Below are 26,024 nucleotides of genomic sequence, written 5' to 3' on the forward strand. Positions count from 1 at the left end.
ACAAAGCTTTTCATAAAAAATATCTGCGGATCGGAGTCGGCTTGAAACAGTAGGTCCCTCCATTTGTGGAACAACATCAAGACGCACACCACAAATACAGAGGAGCTCGGCCAAATACCCAAAAATGGTGTACGCCAATTAAATGTTTTCTAAAAATATTGATTGAAAAGTTGAAAAATTTGATGACAATTTTTTGAAATTTGTTAAATTTTTGAGAATTTTGTACAAAATTTGGGCCTTTTTACTTTTATTTTATTATTTATTCTATACTCCTTTCAGAGCTTAAGGATTCAACCAGAATTTTCCAAACGTGTTTATTTCGAGTCAGTTCATTAAACAATTTTCCTATTTTAAAAATTTTTTTTTTAATTTAAAGAAAAATTTAAAAAGCAATATTAAATACAAAAAAATAGTTAATACCAAAACTGTTTTAAGTCAATTAAAATTTAGTATTTTTATATAGTTTAGTTGTTAATTAAATCAATTATTTTTTCCTCACATAATTTAGCTTATTTTATTTAATTATCGACTTATTTTTTCTTTGTTTTTCAGTTAAAAATTTCATATTATTTCCTTTGTCCTTATGTTATTATCATCATTTTTTAAGCAATTTTAGTCTTATTTTACTTTCTCACCATTTAACTTTTTTATTATTATTTATTATTTTGACTTTGACTTTTTTATATTTATTTTTCGAGTTCAAGAATTTTAAGAAGCACTTGACAAGCATCAAAATAAGGAGCATTTTACATGTCGTTGTAGAAAATTAAAATTATTTTTGTAAAATATTTAATTTGTCTTACACATAAATTTACAAAAAAAAAAAAAAAAAAACAACAACAAAAATTAGCGACAGTAGTGTGGAGAAAAGAGTGTATAATATCTTTTTCAGTTAAAAAACAAAATATTTTTCGATACAAAATGCCGAAATGTGCCGACTTATAATTAGACCAAATAGGGTCACGGTTGGTAATTTGCACACCTAATCCATTACAAAATTTGTAATTTAAGTAAAGTATTTTTGTGACTTTTCTTACAAGCACCCAGTTTGGGGAATGAGCCGGAAGTCAGGACACGGAAATTTTAGCTGTGTTTTGCTTCGATTTTATTCACTATTCCAATTTTCCGCAACTTGCTTTTAATTTTTTTTTTTTTGCTTTTAATTTTTTTGTTGGAAATATTTTTTTTTTTCTTTTAATTTTTGTCTTCGAATTATTATTATTTTCGTTTGTACGCAAATATTCGATAGCGACTGTTTTATAAGTCGATGGTGTGTTAGTCGAGCGCTGCTCCCAGCAAAATAAACAAATGTACACATATTGTATATGTATATATGTAGCTATGTATGTGTGTGTGCGTATACACATACACATACACACGAATTTATTTTTTACAAAAAAATATGAATGAAAAAGTAGTTTATGTACTATTTTGTAGTTTATGTTATTAAAATATATTTCATTTAACAATTCCATTGGCATTCAAATTAAATTAAAAAAATAGTTTGCGCTAGGAAAATGCTTAAGTATAATTTTGTCAACACTTCACCCCACTGTACACGGTGTGCTATAGAATGGTCACGCGTCACTCACAACTCTACGCACCTATTCAATAACGAGTCCTTTCGTACTTATCGTTAAAATCGACATATATTCGTATGCACACTAGTATTTAATCATTTATTTTACTATTTAAGTCTTCTATTATATACGTTTTTTTTCATTTTCTTGTTTTTATAATTTTTTTTTTTATTTTTTGTCTGATTTTTTTACTAATTTACTTCACGCGCAGCTGTTAAATAAAGTGCCTACGATTGTTTGGATTTCGTCTATTATGCCCGCCATCCATATTGAAATTACGGGGTCCTCCACCGCCACCACCACCCATGTGCTGTTGTGGGAAATTTAAGAAACCATTGAAACCCATTCCCGGCCCTGCATCAAGCAGACCCCGTCCAGCACCTTGAAAGTTGCCTACGCCCGCACCCACATTGAAGGGATTGAAGTTACCAATTGGTGGCATGCCGAGCAAACTGGGTCCATCTAGCCGTGGCGGCATTGCCGACGCCGCAGCTGCGATAGGCGCACGTAAATTCGCCAGACCACCGCCGAAAAGTGGTGGCGGAAATCGGAAATCAAATGGCGGGTTCACGAAGTTAAATCCGGAATTGGGCATGTCGAATTGTGGATTGGGGAAGTCTAATTGTTGCATAAAATCGCCGCGCGCTTCGGCCTTCGCATTCATGTCGCATTCTTCCGTTTTATCAGACTCGATTTTATTCACCTCACCATTTTCATCAATGAAAATGCCAAGACTGATGAGTATGTGATCGATTATTTTCTTATTACAATTGATGAAATTGAAATTCTTATCAGGCGAATTATCCTGGTGGAAGCGTCGGAGCTCGGTGATAAGTCGCGCCAATTCTTGATTATATTGTATTTTCATATTTGAACTCAAGTCACGATACCATGCGGCATTTTGCATTTTGTCACGCATTGTCTTACCCAGGCCGGCAATTTTCGTAATGACGCTATCGGCAGCAGCGTTGCCGCCACTACCCGCAGCACCGCCACTACTTTTCTCAGCTTCATTCGCTTTCGCTGCGGCAGCCGTTGCCGCTGAGGCTGCGGCGCATCTAGGGTCCAAACGTGGATCCGACCGGGATGTTGTGCTCGGCGCCGTTGGTTTGCTAACACTCGGACGGCGTTCACTTGTTGCTACACTGGCGGTGGTGCTACTGGGTGGTGTATAATATTTGGGAGATTCTTCAGCCTCTGGTGAAGCGATGGTGTTGCTCAGTTTGCGACCCGCACGCTTTAAAGCAACAGTGGTGGCACGTGTCTCTGGCAAGCCGAGTATGCGTCGTACACGGGGATCGGCTGTTTGCGTGGTGGCACGCAGGCTGCGACGCAATTCAGCATAGTTTGCCGGGGGCATTGAGAATTCGCGCACCTTATATGTCATTGGCAGGTGAGATGTATACGAGGCATCGATTTCAGTGGCGGGTGTGTAATTCGTGACGGCTTGGAAGGGCAACAGGTTGCCACTACTGCCGATACAACGCATATCCTTATCGGATTTAGCGCTCCTCGCCGACTGCTGACGCTCATCCTCTTCAACTTGAGCAACATTGAAATCATACATTGTTTTGCGCTCATAAATAGGTTGTTTAACGATGGCGGGCGCATCATCATTGTCAGCGGAATCTGAAGCTTCCGGTGTAGTGGATTGCGAGCGGGTTGGCGTGTGTGAGCGGGAACGTGAGCGCGAACGGGAGCGAGAACGTGAACGGGAGCGACCTCTTGTACGTGGTGGTGCATACAAACGTTCATTGCGCTGATAATTATCGTTGCTATTTGTAATTGATGACTTCTTTTCATCGTTCTTTTTGAAATCGTTCGCACTTGTTCGGAACGGATTGAAAGGATTCAAGTGCAGACCCAGTCTGGAAGCCAAGTCGCTAGTTTTCGGCGGCTGGTAGAAAATAGAGAAGGAGTATATGCAATATTTTATATGTGAGATATACCATGGATCCAAAAAAAATTAAAAAAAGTAGTTTTAGACTACTTCATTGCCATAGCCTATAAACTTGTACGCGGATTTCCATAAATACGTACCTCATCGTTTACAATATCGTTTTCATTATTCGTTATTGACGGACGCGGGGTATCTTCATGCTCCAAGTTACCATCATCTATAACTAGCTGCTCTTCATCACGCTCATCATCAACTGAAAAAAATAAATACATTTTTCTATCAATCAAATGTCTTTAGAGGGGCTTCTTTGGGATGAAAATTGGGGAATTTTCAAGTTAAAGGTCTTAATTAGGTTATCCGGATCGTTCCGGTAACGTTGAACCGACTGTCGTGGTAACGTATTCGTTAAGTCCTGCGAGGTCGGCCCAAGAAGCACGCACTTTCGTCGGGCTGACTTCAAAGGGAGAGGGATTTTGAATGTTAGACATGTCGGACATGAGTTGAGTAGGTCGTAATCTTTCATAGCCTCGTTGTTGTTGTTGTAGCAGCTTAAACATTCTAGATACATGTAAGGGAAATGCTGCTGAAGAAATAGTCCTTGGCCGGATATAAATCCGGTTCGTTCCGGTAACGTAGAGCCGACTATCGTGGCGATCTGCCACCTCTCAGTTGAAAAGTTTGGTGAGATACGGTTCACTAGACAGAGTGGGCAGCCCTTGGTCGGGAAAAACCCGAGTCATTCCGGTAACATAAAACCGACTGCCGTGGCGATTTGCCACCCTCAACTGTGACTAAATATACTTTGAACATAAGCAAACTATTAAGAAAGTTATTTCCTTTCACTTAGTGAAAAAGTATACTAAATTAAAAACTTTGATGCCGTTTTTTAAAAATTTTGATTTTTTTAGTTACGACCTTCTTCTAGCAAACGACTGACTGTAAATGGCAATGTTTTTGCATCAGTTTGAAATATTTAACCTTCGGTAATTCGGCAACTGCGCATTTTTTCTAAAACTTCAGTTCATTTCAAAATCTAGGTAATATATTCTCTCATAGGCAAACACTTTTTTCAGCACATATCACAATTCCTCGAGAATTTTTTTTTAATTTTTTTCTCTTGAGCGGACAACTCTCCCGTAAGACGTTAACCATCCCATAACATATTTTTAACTTTTTCACACTTTTCTCATAAGCGGACACCTTCCATTAGCGTAAACATTTTTAAGTCCCTTAGGTGTTCGCTTGAGAGAGTATACTGTACAAAATTTTTTTTACTCACATGCATCACTGCGATCGAATGCCAAATTCGAGTCCTTTAAATATTGCGAATAATCGACACGCACCACTCCATTGCTGCTATTGCTATTCGAATTCGAGCAAGCGTAATTGTCTTTGTCCAACTCCAAAGTATCGTTCACTTTATTTCGCGTTGAAGCGCCAGCAGCCGATGTGGCTTTCGTCGCCACTGTAGTTGTAGAACTAGGAATAGAACGCATATCAACATCGCGTGTCGTAGGACTAGAGACATACATTTACGTAGAATGGGAAGTAAAAACAAATGAAATAAATACAATTAAATAAGATAGTAGGCATGACAAATAATATGAAAATTTACGCTACATAGAGAGAGAGAGAGAGAGAATGAATGAATGATATTAGAGCTAAATAAATTAAGAAGGCATGAAAGATAGGACCCCACACATAGGTATAAGCATACAATGGAAAGAAAAAAAAGATAAAACATGCCAATAAGATATACCTGGGTATGCAAAGAAAGATATTTTTAAATGATGATAATTTAATTTATTACATATTTAAGTTTTATAATTTCATTAATTCGATACAAAAAAAAAATATAAAAAAAATGTTTAAACTACTAGGGCGTGCAAATAAATATTTCGTTAAACCAACTACAACAGTAAAATTTATGCGACCACTAATATTTGTCTTATTTAATAGAAGCGAAAATATTAGTTTGGGGAAAACGAAATCCATTATTTTCTTGCTAGTTGGCTGTAGTGATCGATAAATATCTCGTAAAGTATCGATCAAACAATTTAACATTTATATCGTACTCGTTGACAAGGTGACATTTTACACAAAAAAATAAAAAATATGTTACTGTTTTACTTGTTCGCTCCATTTAGTTGTGAGTAACAGGGTAAAATTGCCGATAAGCTTGCCAGGAAGGGGTCAACAGAACCGGTTCCTCATCTCAGACAGTCTCATCGTGTGCTATTTTAATATGTCAATACGATATAAACAGAACGTTTAAGGTGATGGGAATCCACCGCCATTCAATTTCCAAACTCATTGCGTTGTTCACTGGTCACTGGGTGATTGGTACTCATGCGGAGAAGCTTGAAATTCCGTACACCCCCTATTGCAGAAGCTGTGGGGATCCTGCAGAGAAAGAGACTGTTGAACACTTTCTCTGCAAATGTTCGGCTCTGGCGGCTAGGCGCTTGAGATTCCTTAGCGTGCCCTTTGGGGACGGCTTGAAGAAATTCTCAAGCCTAGATCACTTTTCTCTCCTCCACTACATCAACAGCACTGGATGGCTGTAGACGGTTTTCTCTTCCCTAAATTTTTTCGCAGGTAGTGGTCCACATTATGGTATCAAAACGGCGCGTAAGTGCTACTTGTAGTGTATCTGGAGTACTCTTGCCATCTAACCTACCTACCTACCTACAGGGTATTACCAATAGAAGTCAACAAAGAGAAGATTCGCTGCATTTTACAGTTTTTCTTTGATAAAGGCGAAAATGCAAGCCAGGCCACTGAAATTGTTAGTGGTGCTTATGTTGCCGATATTGTAACAACTAATTACGTGCAATTTAGGCTTCCTTGATTCCCTGCAGGCATTTTTGATGTTAAAGAAAATGGCGAGAATGTCGCTAAAAATCACAGAAATAATCGAAGTTGACCGGCATGTTAGTAGTCGTAGCATCGCCCAGGAGCTAAAAAACGTCCATGAAACAGTTTCAAACCATTTCCCTCAAACTAATAATAATATTAAACCTTCGTATGGAAGTACAAAATAAAGCAAACCTTAACGTATAATATTATCTTTTTACTACTTACAGGTTATTCTCACTATCATTTTTCGCCCCGCTCTCCATTCTGCTTTGCACCTTCTTTTGCACTTCGCTTATTTCCACGAAATCAATGCCAACCTGCTGCAACTGACCGATAGTCATCTGATTGACTTCCTGCAAATTGGTTATACCCAAACGGGTGAGTTTCTCTATGTGTTCCGCTTTCATAATGCCTTCAAGATTTTTCAAATCCAAATAACTAGGTAGCTGTGTATTATTATCTGGCACTGGAGATGTGGTATCATCTGGTGTTGGCGAATCAGCCCAACGTGATTTACGATGTTTATCGAGACCAATTAGTGACACTGGTGGCTTCACAACAATATCGAATAGCGAGGGTATGTTATTGTGTGGTTGTTGTTGTTGTTGTTGCTGCTGCTGCATTTGATGTTGATGTTGATGATGATCATTTTGCGTATTACCATTTTGGCCACGACGATTATTACCAGTTGGTATATTGACTATCGCACTCCAGGTATTCTCAACTTTATATTCTTTACAGAGCTCCTCATTACGTTTAGTCATCAATAATATGGCCGTTTCACGTGATATTCGCTTAAAATTTCCGAGTATCTCTTTTGGCGCGGTTTCTAAATGCTTCAAAAGTATGTTGCGCAACTGCTCGGACAACGGTGCTGCATGCATGAATTTACATGTTTCCTTATTGGGACAATCCTGGCCGAGATAGTAGTATTTGCATGGAAAATCTGAATGCATGTAGGAACATTTATCTTTTTTGGCACAACATTCCATTAGGTAGAATTTACAAAGCTCTAATTTGCGCGGTTCCTGACGATGCTTATCGTCCTGTAAACGAAAAATGTAAAAAATTGTTGTATTTATAATTAATTAGTTCGAAATTTAATGCAATGCTTTTCAAAATTGAAATACATACGGTTGAATCGCGTCGCGAACGCTTCTCTGGTGCAGCACCGCCACGTGAGCTATCTTCACGACTACGCGCCCGTCGATCGCGTCCACGTTTGCGATCCTTTTTACCGCGCCTCCGACGACGTTTCGTATCACCACCACCACCGCCGCCACCGCCACCCCTCTCACCACCGTCATCTAAAGAATCACAACTATCGTAGGAAGTATACGATTCGTCGGCTGAATCGTAAGGAGGATAAACGGGTGGTGCATACTTAGGCACAGGTGTACTGGACGGACTACCACCGACTACATTCAGCATTTCAAAATCATCCTCGTCATCGTCCAGTGTGATGGGCGGATCAAAAGTTTCTGGTGAAGCATAGCGACCTTTTTCCTGAAGAAGAGCAAGAATTAAATTTAGTTTTTTGATGGCGGAAAGAAATACTGATTGTGAAAAACAATGAGAAGTTATTAAATATACGAAAAAAATAAATAAATCATATATAAAAACCAAAATAAAAACTTCAATAATTAAAAAAAAAAAAGTATAATAAATAAAAATGTTAAATAAAAAAACTTTTAAATACGAAACAAAAAAAAATATTGATATAAAATTAAAAAAAAAATGAATTTTATAAAAAACAAAAATAAAAAATTAAAAAAAAAATTGAAGAAATTTAAAAAATTAAAAATTATTTTGTTTAATCAAATTAAAAATTAATTTTTTTTAATCAAATTCAAAATTAATTTTTGTTAATCAAATTAAAAATTATTTTTTTTAATCAAATTAAAAATTAATTTTATTAAAGTAAATTATATTATCAATTAAATATAATAAATTATATTATTGATTCATTTAATAAAATTAAAAAAAAAATTTAATTGATTTTAAAAAAATTTAAAAATTTAATTTTTTTTACACTTTATTAAACATTTTTTTTTAATTTTATATTTTCGTTTTTTATAAAATTAATTTTTTTCTAATTTTATTTCAATTTTTTGTTTTTTATTTAAAATAGTTTTTTTTATTATTCAAGTTTTTATTTTTCTTTAATTGTCTATGTTTGTTTTTATATAAGATTTATCTATTTTTTTCGTATATTTAATAACTTCTCATTGATTAAATTAATTATTATTGATTATTAAATTAATAAAATTAAAAAACATTCATTTTTAATTTGATTAAAAAAAATTAATTTTTTTATTTTAATTTTTAATTTTTTTTTTTTGTTTTTTGTTTTTTTATAAAATTCATTTTTTTTGTAATTTTATTTCAATTTTTTGTTTTTTATTTAAAATTTTGTTTTTTATTCAACAATTTTTTTTTATTTAAATTTTTTTTTTAATTTTAAATATACGGAAAAATACATATTTTATTAACTTGGATTAAATTGAATTAAAGGAAATCGTAATTTTGATTTCGTCTGGCCACCATTTAGTTGAAACTGGTAAAAGGTTTTTAAAGATTAAATTTTACTATAATTTATTTTTTTTATTTTATTGTAATTTTTATTTATTATGCAATTATGAAAATTTTTATTACTTTTAATTTTATGTACTACATGTTTTAAAGCCTTTCGTGGCTTTTAGCAACTTCATTTATCGCTTCAAATTTTCAATGTTAACATATTACCTTATCTTTGCGCTCCTTTTCCTTCTCTTTTTCCTCACGCTGCTTTTTGCGTTTTCGCCGCCTACTACTTCTGCCCTGTCCATGAATTTGCACCGCTGAATCGGATTCTTTGGCCTCCTGACGTGATTCCAAGCATTTGGGCATTTGTGGCTTGACACCAGACTTTTTCAAAACGTTTGACAACAATTTCTCAACCTCTTCCATGTAATCATCTATTTTGAAAAAAATAAAAAATAAAATTATTAAATTAAAATTTCCCTTTTAACACAAAAGTTAGGAAAAAAAGTAAAGATCGCCAATAATTGTTTTTCATTTAGCGCAACTTGCAACGTTATTGGTTAATACCTGCTGGTGGTTGACCCTTTTTGGATCTGCGTGACTTGGCGGACACGTCCGACTTGCTGCTGATGCCACCTGCCACGCCCGTGGGCGAAGGTGTGTGGTCATGGGACAAATCAATTATAGGTATTTTCGTCGCCGTATCGGCGTTGTGATGTGCGGATAGTGATTTGTGTGGTGTGATGGACGCAGGCGACGCATTATTTTCGATAGCGTTCGAAGAAGCGCTCACATTGGCACCCGTATTTTTTGTGCTGCTTATTGTAGCATTTGTAACAACAACATCATCATCATTATCTTCATCGTCATCATCGATTTCGCCATCTTCTAAATCTTCATCAGCAATAGTATCTACGCCAGCAGCACTGTCCGCAGCAGTTTTAGCGGACGCCGTCTCGGCGGCCACTGCAGACTGGTCGTTGGCGGCGGTGGACGCGATGATGTTAGCATTACAGCTCACTGTATTACTTTCCTCGGACATTTTTACATGAGTTTGATGTGTTTTGAACAAACTTTTTTTCTTTTTTTAATTAAATTTTTTGTCAATGAAATTTTTCTGTTTGTCGTAAGTCGTTAAAACGAGTATTAATACACCTAACGCTTTATTGGTAGTTTTTTATTTATTCAATTTATAACTTTAGAAGATCTTAGTTGAAGAAATCTGCAAATACAAAATAATAATAGAATATGGGCTCATTGAATTCCGTTTCTTCGAATTTAATTGTACAATCTACTTATTTTTAGATATTTATAAAATTTAAATTAAATTTCTTTGACATTTGAAATGAAATAAGTGAAGAAACATCCCACATTACTTTTCTTTCAAAATTACGCAAAGTAGGTGTGAGAGTTGGGGGTGTATGACAAATGTATCGACATGATTGTGGCGGAGGTTTGTAAGATTTGTAAAATTGCAAAAGTAGGGTTAGGAACATAATAGCCGCGAAGCTCATATGGGATATGAACGAATGTTTGCTAGTTTAAAATCTTAACTTTAAACAATTATGAAAACCCAGTTTATATCTTAAACTATATTTTTGAATCACTCTAAGTACTAAAAACTGCTGGAAAAGGAACAAAGTTGGAAAAAGTTTCCATTAATTTTAGAAAAACCCAATAGATAGGTATGTAAGTTAGTAAAACACTTTAAGTTTATTTATTTATTTATTTATTCAAAAACAAACATACAACCATGGGTTATTTTTACAATGATTGACCTTAAGAATAGTTTACATAATTAAATCGTAGATAAAAGGATTAACAGTAAAATCAAAATTAAAATTAAAATTACAGCTGGTGGTAAAGAAGTTGCAGTTGGAGAAGGTATTACAAAAGGAAGGTAAGGTAAAAATAGTAGTAGTAGGAGTAGGGATTATTTAGAATAGATTGAAATAATGTGGAACCATTTGAGTACATTCAGCAATTTTCGGCAAGGTAGTGAAGCAATTTATGTTTGAAGCACGAGCTTTCTTTTGAATTTTAATTTTGTGCGGAAAGGTATTCCAAAGACGTACAGAGAACACAAAGTATTGACGTTCAGTCACCAAACAACTGTATTTCATTGGGACTAAGTTTAACGGCCGCCGTAGCCGAATGGGTTGGTGCGTGATTACCATTCGGAATTCACAGAGAGAACGTTGGTTCGAATCTCGGTGAAACACCTAAATTAAGAAAACCATTTTTCTGATAGCGGTCGCCCCTCGGCAGGCAATGGCAAACCTCCGAGTGTATTTCTGCCATGAAAAAGCTCCTCATAAAAATATCTGGCGTTCGGAAACTGTAGGTCCCTCCATTTGTGGAACAACATCAAGGCGCACACCACAAATAGGAGCAGGAGCTCGGCCAAACACCCAAAAAGGGTGTACGCGCCAATTATATATGTATATATATATATATATATACTACTGTGGGCAAAAAGTAAGGTGAATTTGGTTGTAAAATGAAAAATCTTTATTTATTCTTGTAAATCAATTTCATCCCCTTCAAAATAATCCCCTATCGATGAAATACACTTACGCCAACGATTTTTCCAATCCCCGAAACATGCCAAATAGTCCATTTCCGGTATAGCCATCAGCACCTTCTTCGATTCAGCTTTTATCTCCTCAATCGACTCGAAACGCGTTCCCCGGAGTGGTCTCTTGAGTTTTGGGAATAGCCAGAAGTCACACGGAGCCAAATCAGGCGAATACGGTGGTTGCGGAACGATATGCGTGGAATTTTTGGCGAAATGGTCACGAAGAACGAGTGCAGTGTGAGAAGGTGCATTATCATGGTGCAAAAACCAAGAGTTGTTGGCCCATAATTCTGGTCTTTTTAGACGAATTGCTTCACGTAAAGGACGCATAACGCTCAAATAATATTCCTTATTAACAGTTTGGCCAGGTGGAAGGAATTCATAGTGCACCACACCACGAAAATCGAAAAAAACTGTCATCATGACCTTTATTAACACACTTTTATTAGCTCGGATTGTTTTTGAACGACTTTGACGTGCTCTTTTCGGTCTGGCCTCGCTTCGCTTGATTGGTCGGTTGTTTCAGGGTCGCAAGCATAAATCCAAGTCTCATCTGCATTTGAGCTTGTCCTGATAGTCTGAAAGCATTGTTTCACACACATCAACGCGACGACTTTTTTCCAAGAAATTGAGAGTTTTCGGTACCAAACGAGATTTGACTTTTCGTAGGCCCAAATGGTCTTTCAAAATGGTTTTCTCAGATCCTTCTGATATTCCGATCATATCAGTAAGGTCTTTAACAGTCAACCGACGATTTTGGAGCACTAACTCCTTCACTTTATTGACGTGTTGGTCATCTGTTCACGTCGATGGTCGTCCGGAGCGCTTCAAGTCATCAACACGTTCCCGACCCTCTTTGAAGTCTTTGTACCACTTATAAACATTTTTCTGCGACATGGTCGAATCACCAAATGCCTTCTGCATGCTAAACGTTTCCGCAGCCGAAACTTCATTCCGCAAACAAAATTTGATGGCACTTCTCTGCCATATTACTGATAATGACATTCACATGAATGTTGGCCCAGATGTTATTAACAGTGCTGCCAACTCATGAAAAAAATAACTAGAGCGAAATTTTAATCCCGCGAACTTTGACAAATAAATTCACCTTACTTTTTGCCCACAGTAGTATATAAGTTTAACGAACGGCAGGACTTTGAAAACATAAGTCGATCTTTGAGATATCTGGGTTCCTGAGTGTTTATGATCTTCTGGAGTAAAACTAAACATTTAAATCTAAGCAAATCGTAAAACGATACGGAAGCAACGATACAGAAATGTGGTCATAACGTTTTCTACAGCAAACGTATCTTGCAATGTTGTTATACAAAACATTAAGGGGGTCTTCTGGTCTCCAGCGAAAAAAAAATCGAATTTTTTTTTGCATAATTTTGTTGTATGTGTATGCGAAAATACGCCACAGAAAGGTCACACTTTTCATAGTAGTTATACTCCGATTTCAATGGTTTTGGTCTTAAAAGGTTCGGAAAACTTACCGCTAAGTTTCCCCGTGTACGATTTTTAAAATTTTTTTTCATTCCATTTTTATAACCTTTTAAAGTTCAAAAAATGAGCAAAAAAAATTTTTTTTTGCAAATTGTTGCATAACTTTTGAAAAAAATTAAAAAAAAAAATCTGTCACGGGAAAACTTAACCAGGGCAACTCTGAAGACAACGCATATCTAATTTTTGCTTTCTGATTACCCAGGTGGAAAAACCGTGACCAAAATGGAGACCTGTTTCGTTTGGAGGTGGACGTCTTCAGCGCCATTTCAAGGTCGCGGGTGTTAATTTTTTTCAAAGTCAAAACCATTTTTTAAAAGCCAAGACATGTACCTTTAAAATAAAAAAAAAAATTTTTTTTAAATATTCACAGGATTTGTCACAATCAATCCCCAAAAAAACCCTCGAGACCAGAAGACCCCTTAAGCTTACTACGGCACACACTATCACAAGGAGTATATAACTTACAACCATAAAGTAACGTTGGTAACAAATACGTTTTAGCTACTTTACTTTAAAATTTTGTATTTCCTTTGCGAGAGCAAGGGCAGCCGATTGAATCCGGTGAGTTAATACAACTAATTACTTATTTCGACAACTGTGCCTTCCAGTTGCTGCACATTATTGTGCGCGTGACTCGCGAATGCAATTTGTTGTTGTTGTCAGGCGCAAACCTGCAGATGTGTCGTCAGCAATATTGGTGGGAATAGAATTTTTGCCGGATGCACGTTGGCTGGTGTTAACTACTCCCCCTCTTGAAACGAAGGCGTTCTCGGCTTTTTTTATAGTTTTATTCAGTAGTATTGTCTTTTTTCTTCGTTGCCTCAAAAATATGGCTACAGTTGTAGCGATGGCTAATAGGATCAGGAGTAGAGCGCTTCCCGATTGTAGGGAGCGGGTGTCTATGAGATTTCGCAGATGTGTTGCTATGCCCTTAATGTTCTTTACATTTATTCTCTGTAGGTACGGGAGTTATAGCAATTCGATATGTTCAGTGAAGTTAATACGTTGCGCAGATACAGCTTCGGGATGTTTTCGATCTATCTCATTCCAGTTACTCTAAGTAGTGGTGTTGACAGTAATATCGCCTTTGAAGGTTATAAGGAAAGTTCCTCTCGCCAACTTCGTTAAATTTCCGTCTTGTATTAACGCTGATTGGTCGTTAACTAGGATTACGCCATCATTAATTTCCTCAATGGCTTCAACATGATCACCGGATTTTGACTTGCATTCTGCGAAGTGCTCGTTGAGTAGCTTTCGTACACAGGGGCTATCCTTCAGGGGTTGGCAAAAACTTGTCATTATGGCCTCTTTGCAATTGTAAAGCGGAATGCATTCTTTTATTCTTTGTTGCATTCAGGCACAATATTCGTCTCTAGAGAAAGAATCTTCCTTTCTGAATAACGGGCAGCAACTTTACATTATTACAAATCCTAGCTATTTCTGTATATTTAATAACAAAGTAAATAAATTTTACATCTCGAAATATCTTAATTTTAGAAACAGAAAGTAAGTCACTTATGCTAGTTTTTGTAGAGTGCTCAGCAGCTAACAAATTGTTTACTTCCATACTGTTAAGCAGGGCAGGATTAATAGCATTCAATTTTCCTAGAGTTACTGATGCTATAATGGTTTCCAGTTCCATTATTACCGCTCTATTTCTGGTCGTGGCTAAAGGAGAGAGATTTCCCGTATCGATTTGTGTCTGCTTTGCCCTTCTTAAGAGCTTATTAATTGTCACTGTTAACTCATTAGTTTGTGTTTGCGTAGCGGAATGAATGGTTGCTCGTTTGCCTCTATTAGGGTTTCGGTTCTGGTCTCAACTTTCTGAAAGTCATCGAAGTCTGGAGTACCGGCTATGTATTTTAATGCAGTCCCCAGAATATGAATACCTCGGGCATGTCGATGGTGTATTTTTACCGCGTGAAATAGTCTTAGTATTTCGTTCGCGTCATTTCGGAGAAGTTGTGTGGCATGGGATTGTGGAAATTGGTCTAATATCTTGTCCGTTTCTTCAGCTATTGTTTCGTCCTCTGACAACTCCGTTTTGTGGAATAGAAACCCATACTGCTCATGGATAGCTACCGTTCCTACTGTAATCGGGATGTAGTGGGAGCTGGTATAGTTAAATATCTACGTATTAGCCCAATGGCCTATTAAAAATATGGTTGCCCTAAGGGAAAAGAGGAGAATTTTCAGTGTTTTAAATTGGTTTTTTCACTTTTCGTTCGTCAATTAAAACAAAGGTACCTAGATCTCTTTGCACTATTTTGTTTTTTTTTTTTTTTATAAAGATTAGTAAATTTGTTTCCTATCCTTCTATTAGTTTTTACATAAACTATATCCACTGGCTTGTATTGCAGAGTCTGTCTTTTTGTCAACACTTTCTTAAAAAAATGTTGTCTTCTCGGTGGACACTCGCATATTAGCAGTGTAAAGTTTGTTTAACACTCGGTCGATGTCCTTCAAATGTTGTTCAGCATTTTGTGAAAAAATTATGACATCGCCTATGTACGTCGTCTTTGGTCCTCTGAAAAATGCTAGGCACATTTTTGAAGCCAAAGAGAAGCCTGCAAAATTCATATTTCCCATTGTTGACCGAAAATGCCGTTTTTTTCTCTATCCTTTTCCGCTAGCTTAATTTGATGAAAGCCGGACTTGAGGTCTATCGTGGAAAAAATACTACCATGTTAGCCAAAATATCGATATCACTTGTTGACGAACTCAGCTGAGGCTTTGGGATATGCGTAACTCCTTGAGTAAACTGGGAGATCGTCAGTGGTCCTTATTGTTCCTATAATATCAATATTAGAGGGCAACGTTTCTTTAGGATCAGCGAAAACCCTAGCGTGGCGCTGCAAAACGCAGAAATATTTAACTCGCCCTTCACTATTTCTGTTTCCGTTTTTATCAATTTATTAACATCTGGGCAATAATAGTATACAAGCTTTTCCTGTCCATCGTCATAACTTAAAAGTTCACTCTTTAGGTCTATTTTACCGTTTCCTTTAGTAAGTCGAACCCTATAATACCATCAAACGTGTCTAGGCTGGGTAGAATAAAGAATTTAGTATTTCTGTTGAAAATATTTATTGTACAATGTTTGTCAATTTTAGTGGTGCCGTAAATTGATTTCACTGTAAAGGAATATTTTACGGGTATTGGTTAGGACACTGACTGATTTGCCTATTAAAGGAATGGGCAAACATGGACCTAACTTCATTTGCTTCGAGCTCCTGTGCTAGGGCCAATGCAGAAAGAAGATCTCTAGGCGTGGAAGAGAAAAGGATGTCACACAAAGGACGATTGAGTCCTGAAATAAAATGCGAAGGGCGTCCTCGCGATACTTTTTGTTGAAAGATTCTATTAGAGTAGCATTGCCCCCATGAGTCATAAGAGTTTTATTGACCATAAGAGTTAACTTCCTTTCCACTTCATCGTAGAACCCTACTACTGATGATTTACCTTGTCTCAAAGTGGACAGTTCCTGTTCTATCAAATGGATAGGTCTTTTGTCGCAGTAGGTGAAATCTAACCGTGCAATAATTGCATGGAAATTTAGTACCGTATTGAAGGACGATAGGACGCTATCTGCTGCCCCTATCACTTTATTCCGGATGATGCCTACTGCCTGATAGTGCTTCGAGCTGCCCTCGTACCTTTCAAACAGTTTATATGCAGTGTGCGCCGCTTGCCTCCAGGAGACATAACGGGCAGGATTACCCTTAAATTCTAGCATGGTCTTTACTAGATCTAAGGATTCGTCGCACGGTATATTTGGTTGTATTGTGACCGGCTCATATTGAACAACCTGAATCGGTGTCTCTATTCCTGCCAGTCTATTTGTCAGTTCGTCTATGCGGGTCTGGAATTCCTGTATAGATTTCGCCGTTGCGGTAGGTATTGCGGTATTAAGAAGGGTTTTAAAAGTTTGGGAATCCATTCCTTGTCTGGTTCGAGTAAAGGAAGTCTCAAATCCCAATATTTAGTAACTTTTTTATTTATTGGAGTAAAATAAATAGACCCATCACTCTTAAAAATGTTTAATTTACTTTGTATTGTAGCTGCTGAGTTTTCTACTTACATAAGTATTTTCATCTTAGACTACTTCTACAAATCTGCGTCTGTTGAGAGTTGGTCCGTGCTGCTTTTTCGTCCTTTGATCCCTCGCTGGCAACGCCTCGGCGTGACGTGCAATGCCACAATTTTCAATTACTTTCTTTTAATTTTTGAATTAAAAATGTTTTATTCAATGTTTTATAATTGTTTCCCACCATCATATGTAGTATTTTTAATTAGTTCACACTTTTAAATCACTTTCGATCAAACTTCACTTTACAGAAAATATTTTAGTTTTAAGTGGGTTCGAACCCTCGGCCAAGCTCGCGTATCGTTTATAAAGATAAACTCGCATGTCCTTTTATAAGGATTTTTCGCATGGCCCCACGTTGGGCGCCAGTAAGTAAAACAATTTAAGTTTACTTTGAAAAATTGTATTTCCCTTGCGAGAGCAAGGGCAGCCGATTAAATCCGGTGAATTAATACATCGAATTATTTATTTAGAAAACTGTGCCTAAATACCTAAATTCTTACTCTTAATAAAAGTCGTCGTATAAATACGATACAACGGACAATATTGTATTGTGGTCAATGTATCGCGCAAACCTGCAGATGCGTCGTCAGCAATATTGGTGGGAATATCGACCGGATACACGTTGGCTGGTGTTGACTTGTACACAGATTTAAGACAAGTTGGTTGGGTAGTGCTAAGTTGGGCGTGCTAGAATACGAGTAGGTAAACTGCTACAACAACAACAGTGAGTCGGTTCAACGTTATCAGAACGATCCAGATTTATGTCCGGCCAAGGACTGTCCCTCCAGCAGCATTTTCCGTGCATGTATGGGGAATGTTTATGCAGCTACAACAATAACAACGAGATTATAAAATGATTACAACACACCCAACACTCGCCCTTTGAACCCACCCCACCCCGTAGAAAAAGCATATCTTATCATATCCGACCTGGCAGGACTTGGTAAACTGTTACCGTAGCGACGACCCGGAATTAAATCCCTCCAGCAGCATTCTTTGATGCTGTTTGATAACAACAACAACACAAATTACGAGATAATTCAAATTGAAGTGAAGCTTTAAAAATATTTTTGCCCGCACGTACATATGTAATTTTAGAGTTGTGCGAAATAACGACGAGGAAATGTGAAATTAGTCAATTTTTGTAAAAGAAAAATAAAAAGTAATGTTAGATTTGTGTGAACATGCAATAGTATTGAAAAAAAATAATAATTAAGGGTTGTCTGCAAACACATTTAAAAGGTAGTAGCAGATGAGCGGCTACAATATTTGGTATTTTTTTCTATTTATATTTTCTAAAATGACAAATTACTCTAAACTATCAATCTTCGAGTTTAGAAATTTGAAGTTAAAAGACCATAAATAAAAAGTAAATACAAGACTCTTGTTCTTTTTGTTGTATTGCTTCTAACTGTTCAATGTGCCTGAGTTGTCTGTAAAAAAGTAATAAAAATTTTAAAATTCAATGCCAGTTAAATATGTATCCGTTTTCTAAAGTATAACAGAAAGGGTTAACATGACACCTCTTGGAGAAAAAAAATTGGTATAGTCAATACTCGAACACCGAAAAGCAGTTGTTTTTTAGACTATGACTCGGAGGTTTGCTTTTTTCTGCCGTAGTGACAAACGCCATTTAACATTGGGCAAACCTATTTTTATTTCACAGAGAACGTTAACGATAACGTTATACATAGTATATATGTATACGTATATGTACATGTATACATGAACGTTCAAGTTGCAAAAATTGATGTATACATTAACGTTCTCTGTGCGTTGTCAACTAGTAAAATATTTCACCACCTTTCGTAAATATACAAATGTGCATACATGCATACATGCATGGATAAGTGCATCTAAAGCTGAGTACTGACTAAAAGTTTTCAAATCTCTCAAAGCAGTCGAATGACTAGCATAAATGAAAGCGCTTTGTTATAGGTATTGACAGTACAGTAATATATGAAAAAGTAAGTACATAGCGACGTACATATGTACATTAGACCGGCTCGGTGTTCATACTATAGAAAAAAACTATAATCAAGTTATTGTTATAATTCCAAAGACAGAAAAGCATTGCTTACTAAAACGTTTAATTTTATGAAGAGTACATTTTCTATATTATTATTATTATTACTTGAGCTTAGTTCATTAAGTAAAGGGTTTTCCAATAACAGGTGTTATCTATCGCTATCGAGAGATGATTTATGCCGGAATTGGGTGGTATTGATCCGGACAACGTTTATTTTCAACAAGGCGGCAGGCACTACTTGCCACACAAGCAACGAAACCATTTATCTTTTACAGGAAAAGTTCCGGACCGTGTTTTTCTTTAAATATCAAAATAACACCTCTAAAATTATATGTATACATATGTAAATACATCATTGAAATCGAGTAATAAATTAAAAAGAATTATGAAGAAACTCAATTTTCGCTCCTTTTAACAGTCGCCAAGGACGCAAATTTTTATATTCGTAAAATATCCTCAAAATAAGCTTTCAAACTAGAGCTAATAGTGTCACACTTATTTGCGCGACCCAGTCAAGTGTGCAAGTGCATTATAGATAAATATAAATACGCGTCATTGAACAAAGTTTTTTGACTTCTCTATTAATTATCAAAGTTCAACAGTTAACAAAAGCTATTCACAATTTTGATCAGCTGTTTTCTGGAAATAGGAAATTGAAAGAGTGTGCTTTGAAAAAACCTTGTTATGGTAAATCTTCTATACAGTGATACGAGTATGCCATTGTTTTAAGAACAGTCCCGTCAATACCACTAAAACACCTTAATAAGATTTTGCTATAGCAAACAAATTATTTTTTTTTTTTAATCTCCACTGAGCAAATGTCGGGGAAAATGTTTTACCTTGAAAAATCTCTAAGAATTTTGTACTCGTTACAGAGTTATTTACCGAGTTAAATCGAATAACTCAACTCAAATTACAATACGAAGGTCGTCAAATCTATATGCCAATGTGTAAAATGCGTTATTACTATCATTATTGATGAAAGTTGTTGAACTTTTTTGCTGTCTCGTAACTAGCAACTACTAATCTCATTTCCAACATGACCCTGATTATCGTTCAATACTATAAAGTATAATTTAGAAACTAAAATACACATTTTATCAAGAGAAAAGAGAAAATTTACAGGAAACAGCACCAATGTTTTCGACTCTGTTGGCGTATAATCAAATCAAAACAAAATTATGCCACTCGAGATCAGGGTTCATATGACCGTCTATTTAAACTGACCATAGCTGTAGAGCGAGAGTCAAGCAAAATGAGTTTTACATAATAGTGGCTAGAGATCAGCTGACGATTTGTGTAAAAGTATCCCTTAAGCTAAATACACACCAGGCAACCGTTGCAGCAACTCGGCCATGTTGAAGCAACCGTTGCCTCGTGTGTAGCTGTGTTGCCAAATGATTTTCGTGTTGCTGCAACCGTTGCCTGAAATATCAAATAAATTTGAATTTTGGGATAGGTTGCTGCAACTGTTGCTTCGTGTGTATGATTGTTTACTGCTTTTACTCGTTCAGTTCGTTGAACACAAGCAAAGAAGAAGATTCTTGCGGAGTAAAATAAAGTGAAAAAGGAAAAAATGGCAATTGATAATGAAAATTATGTTAATTTTATTAACGAATATAAAAATTTGAGATAGCTGTAGGATATATGTAAGTAGTGAAAAATATAAAAATAAAAATTTTAGAAAAAAAGCATACGAACAATTAAAAAATGATGTGCAATTTTATACTGCAGAGAAAACTTTGACGATAACGTTATACATGTATATAGCACTTTTTATTAATGTATACATATACACGTTGTATACATCATTTTTTGTAACTTGAACGTTAATGTGTTCATGTATGTACATGTATAACAATATCGTCAACGTTCTCTGTGAAATATAAAAAGTGATTCCAGTTGCACCAAAAATGATCAACTGCACCAAAAATCATCAAATGGAATCTCTTTTTTATATTTCACAGAGAACGTTAACGTTAATGTATCATATACAAAAAATGATGTAAACATTAACACGTTCCCGCCGGCGACCGAATTTGTTGTTCTCGGCATTTGGCGGTTCTGTAACTCAAAATTGTTTCATCGGACGGCGTCGTAATTGCATATCGCTCAGTGAGAGCTGCCGACTATACTTGCGTTAGATGTAAAATATTTCTCTCCTTTTTGCTCAGTAAACCGTTACCAGCATTCTCAGAAAACCGCCCGATGAGACAATTCCGTATGTACCACCAGTGGTACAAGCCATCCAATAGGACAGGCATGGGCAGGGCATATGTAGGTATATATTACAATATATAAATAAATTTATTAAATTGAACTAAAAAATACAAAAAATAAAATTAAATTAAATTGAATTAAATAAAAATAAAGCGAAATACAATACATAAAATAAACGTAAAATAAATTAATAAAATAAAAAAAGAACAAAATTAAAAAAATTGGTTTCAATAGGAACTAAACAAAAATTAAAATAAATAGAATAAATGTAATATAAAATAAAAAATATAAAATAAAGAAATTTAATAAAATAATAAAAATAAAGGAAAATAGAACCAAATAAAAGGAAACTAAAGTATAAAAAAAAAACATAATTTAGTTGAACTGAATAAAAATTAATCATAATACAATAAAATTAAATAAAAGTAAAATAAAAAAAAATTATTAAATGAAATTAAAGTAGCATACAATGAAATAAAATTTAATTAAACTAAAAATCTTAAATCAAAATAAAATATAACAAGCATGTGTATATATATGCATATACATATATTAGAATAAAAGCTGAATTTGGAAAAGACTTTAGTAAAAAAACTAAAAATAAAAAGACAATGCATAATGCGCAATTTTCCTTCATTAAATTGCGCGTCATTAAAGGATTAAAAGTTTTCCAGTTTTGCGCTTTAGTACTTTTTTAGATAGTTTACGTTTTGAGAGCGAATGCTGACAAATTCTCAGAAATTTAGTTACTGGCTAATTCTTGCTAGAAAAGAACGTACACAGCCATAATCGTGTATTGTTTCATGTTTTATATCGTTTTCGATAATCGCACAGCCAATTTTTTGCAATGCTTTCGAGGTTTATATTTGGTGTTTATTTAAAAAAAAAAAAAAGTTCTTACTCTAAACAAATCACAGGGCAAATAATCTGGCGTCAAGGTATATACAAATTATGATGGCACAAGGCGAATTCATATAAGGTCGTGTTACTAGAACAACATATTTGCTTTTTTCCTTTTGTTTTGATAGTTTCAATGTCAGTGATTTTTTTTCCTTGCATTCTGATTGAAATTCGTGGCACACGTGCAAAGAGTAACCAGCTGCTTAGACATTCAAACTACCAAATTACAAAAGTAAAGTACATGTAAATTTTATATTCGCACTATAGCTAACACCTTACAGGAATTCGCTTTACAATGGCAAATATGTATGTATATTAGGGTGCCTCAGCAAAAACAAAAAAAAAACAACTTAGGAAACAAAAAAGGAAAATATTAAAAGAAATAATAAAATATTGAAAATACTTTCAAAATCGAGTTTTTATAAATAAAATTAGTTCTGAATGTTTTCCAAAAAATCACCTCAAATAATGAAGGAGTTTAAGCTTAAGCATGAAAATGTTTAAAAAATTTATTAACAGAATCAAAATAATGAGATTTTTGCAGCTTCTTTCAAATCGGAACAGGTAACGCAAATCTTAATACTTTTCCAAAATATTTTGGCGGAGTTATTACGATATAATAAATTTTGTAATTTCGGTGCGAAAACGTAACAGATTTTTTTTTTTGTGTTTAGAAAGTGTACAGATGTGCAGACATACACATGTATGTATGTATTTATATACATTTTGTTACTGTATTACTATGGTAATTTCCGTATGCGATGACGCCAGATTATTTGCACTTAATTGTAAGATTTCTTAACATAAATCAGTTAATGACTCTGAAAAATTTAATACGATTTAAAAATTATTTTTAGGGTCAAATATTTTTTTAAATTTTTTTTCGGCTCTATGTATGGTTTTGTTTTGGTGCAAGTTTCCAGTATCTATGGGTAGCTGTGCAAGAGTTGTGAGCATTTTCACCACAGCACGTATTTTCACCATTTACGTTTTTCTTACAAGAACAACGCACACTATTCAGTGTAGCGTCTCTTGACTTGTAAATGATCAACAGTATCAATTTAAATAAAAAAAACTGCACACCCTATAGATATGTATGTATGTACATATAAGTGTATTAATAAACTTTACACATGCATATGCATCTGAAATTTCATTTTCTTTTGAATAGTGTAGTTTTTTTAAGGGTGGTTCATATAAAATTTAACTCGACATGTCTTCTTTTGAATAAAATTCGTTCTAATGACCGCAATGTTCATATGAAAAGAATATATATTATATATGTATGTATGTATGTATGCATATGACATACATATGTAGTATGTACGCGTGTACCTTGTATTTGATTTAGCGGAATGCAGTTTTTATTGTACTACTATGCGCAAATTTTTTGGGAAACAACTCATTACTTCTTTTTTAGATATTTGTTTGTGGAAAAACTAAGCCACCACATGCATATCGCGAACATACAACACAAGCAGAGAGAAGTACATGATTCATTTTGTAGACAACGGACTATAGTTGTTTTTATAAAAGTTTTGTTTGTAATGGATATTAAAAACAGGTTTACGAAACAGCTATAATTTGAGCACAAACATACACATTTGCAACAAATCAGCTACAATATTTGACAAATAGTAAAATATTATTTATAAAAATATCCATAAGCCATGGAAAGGCAAACACAAAAACAATATGCAAACCTTGACTGGGTGCATACATACATACATATTTATGTACCTCTAAATCATAAATTAAATTCTCAACAATCAGCTTAGCATTTTTTAAGTCGTAAGCACAACAAAATGAACGTAGCAATACATTTTTGTATCACCAATAAAACAAAAATTCTCTCACTTGTGGCACTAAACAGTGGTTCCGGTAGCAATGCGCGAATGAGGGAAAAGGAAATGCCATACATACATAGTCATCATCATTGCGGGCAGCGTACGTAATCATTTGCTAAGCAAAGACGCAAACCACAGTGTAAGGGAATAGAAAATTTAACTTTTTTGCATGCAGTTGATTGGACTTGGTGACAAATCGATGAGCAGTGCCACCGACAAGATAGGTCCACACAACTTGAACGACTCGAATTCATCAGCGACGAAGGACATTGTGCCTTCGTGACTTCAGTTTTGATATATGTATGCTGTTGCAAAACCATACAAACATGTTTGTGCACGCATATTTTAAGAGTATTTACAACTGTTTCTTTGTTACAATTGCGGGAATAGTATGGTGTGTATATATGTATGAAGAGTTTCTGTACGAATGCACACAACATATACATATATATGTACGTACATTCGTAATTATTAATCGGTGCTGATTAATTAACAAAACACTTTAGATCCACAAGAATGCTACGGCAAAAAAATTAAAATATGTAAATCATAAAGAATATACATACATTACCTTTAAAAACGTAAAAAGGGGCTAAACTAAATTTAAAAGTTTCATTCAAATAACAAAACATCAATTTTCCGTTCATCACTAGCGCACACATACTATGTATAGCAAGCTGAAAAATAAAATTACTACTGTGGCTTAGATTTGAAGAGAAGTTGTTGATGCACAGCCATGGATACTCAAACAATATACAAAACAATCAATCATAAGCGGCCAGGTAGACGGAAACAGACGAATAATTCAGGTATAAAATATATGTACATATATGCACCACATCTGTATGTACATATATGCAAGCGAATGCTCTCATAAAGCAGCGAGTAAGCAAGCCACAGCAAACGAGTGTATTACATTCAGTGCAACAAATACACATATGTATGTATATGCATATATATATATATATGGACGTGTGCATATTGGAGTAGCATTTGTCTAGGAATTTTGCCATGAACTAAATTTTAAAGAGCATATTTCTGTGAATTTTTAGAGAAAACAAAATAATGTAAATCACTCGATTGCTATAATTAAAGCGGTTTTTAGATTTTTAAAAGGTTATGCACCCTTCTCAACAAGGACTAAATACAGATACTATGCAGATAATAAATATCTCGTTCCAAAACAAAACAAAAAAACAATTACTGAGATCAGTAGATGGTTTGTTAGCTGACCCCAATTCTGTATGTATGTATGTATGTATTTATTTGGACATTTATGCAACTATTGACTTTTAACAAACCAACTTATTTGTTTGACTCGAATAATTTTTGCTTTCATGTCAATAAATCCAAATCTATTAAATAAAATTTTAACACTTTAAATCAAATTCTATTCAGGTTAATTTTTATACTACAGTTAATAGTTTAAATACTGCATTTAAACCCCAATAACTTAATGTTTTTACTGGTGGTGGAAACTGCTAAGTCGACTTACATATGTACATACGTTATTTTGTCAAAAGTCCATAGATATTTATATGTACTTAACTGTGAGATATGTGCGCATGTATTTATACATTTGTGTCCCTTAAAATTCAGCACTTGATCCGGATAGTTACAAACGCAAAAAAAAAAAAAACTTAACAATTACTTTTCTCTAGTTCTTAATTAAATTCGCTCTATTCCTTGATGAGCGGCAAATTTTTACAAATTTGTACTAGTCACAGCCATACCAGTGTTGCCTCTTTGCTAGTTTACGTTTTTTTTTTCTCTTTAAGCTCTATTTAATTTTTTTTATTATTATACACCTCGTTGAACTTTCGATGTTTACAAAAGGTAAGAAAAAAATGTATTTATAAAAATTAAACATCTTTCACAATTTTTAAATTTAGCAAGCAAAACAAAAAAAACAAATAAATGAGATTTGGTGGTTTGAATGTCAAAGTGATCTGATTTTTTGTTGCATTTATCACAATTTTCAACAAAATGCAA

General features: G+C 34.8%; 1 protein-coding gene across 4 annotated transcripts in view; it reads right to left on the reverse strand.

The window, feature by feature from the left end:
• Window positions 1-854: 854 nt before the first annotated feature.
• Window positions 855-26,024, reverse strand: part of LOC129238715 (protein suppressor of sable) — a 30,807-nt gene continuing 5,637 nt past the window's right edge. For 2 of the 4 annotated variants that reach the window (XM_054873843.1, XM_054873844.1), the window contains exons 2-8: window positions 9,430-10,084; window positions 9,085-9,296; window positions 7,474-7,845; window positions 6,565-7,385; window positions 4,760-4,998; window positions 3,621-3,733; window positions 855-3,477 (exon numbers count right to left, since the gene is read on the reverse strand). In XM_054873843.1, the coding sequence (XP_054729818.1) occupies window positions 1,795-3,477; window positions 3,621-3,733; window positions 4,760-4,998; window positions 6,565-7,385; window positions 7,474-7,845; window positions 9,085-9,296; window positions 9,430-9,904 (3,915 nt within the window). In that variant the 5' untranslated portion in view covers window positions 9,905-10,084 and the 3' untranslated portion in view covers window positions 855-1,794. Of the gene's footprint in view, window positions 3,478-3,620; window positions 3,734-4,759; window positions 4,999-6,564; window positions 7,386-7,473; window positions 7,846-9,084; window positions 9,297-9,429; window positions 10,085-24,603; window positions 24,623-26,024 lie in introns of those variants that run through there. The other 2 variants (XM_054873845.1, XM_054873847.1) reach the window with 2 other exon arrangements.

This window comes from Anastrepha obliqua, chromosome 2 (assembly GCF_027943255.1).
Source record: "Anastrepha obliqua isolate idAnaObli1 chromosome 2, idAnaObli1_1.0, whole genome shotgun sequence".
Lineage (NCBI taxonomy): Eukaryota > Metazoa > Arthropoda > Insecta > Diptera > Tephritidae > Anastrepha > Anastrepha obliqua.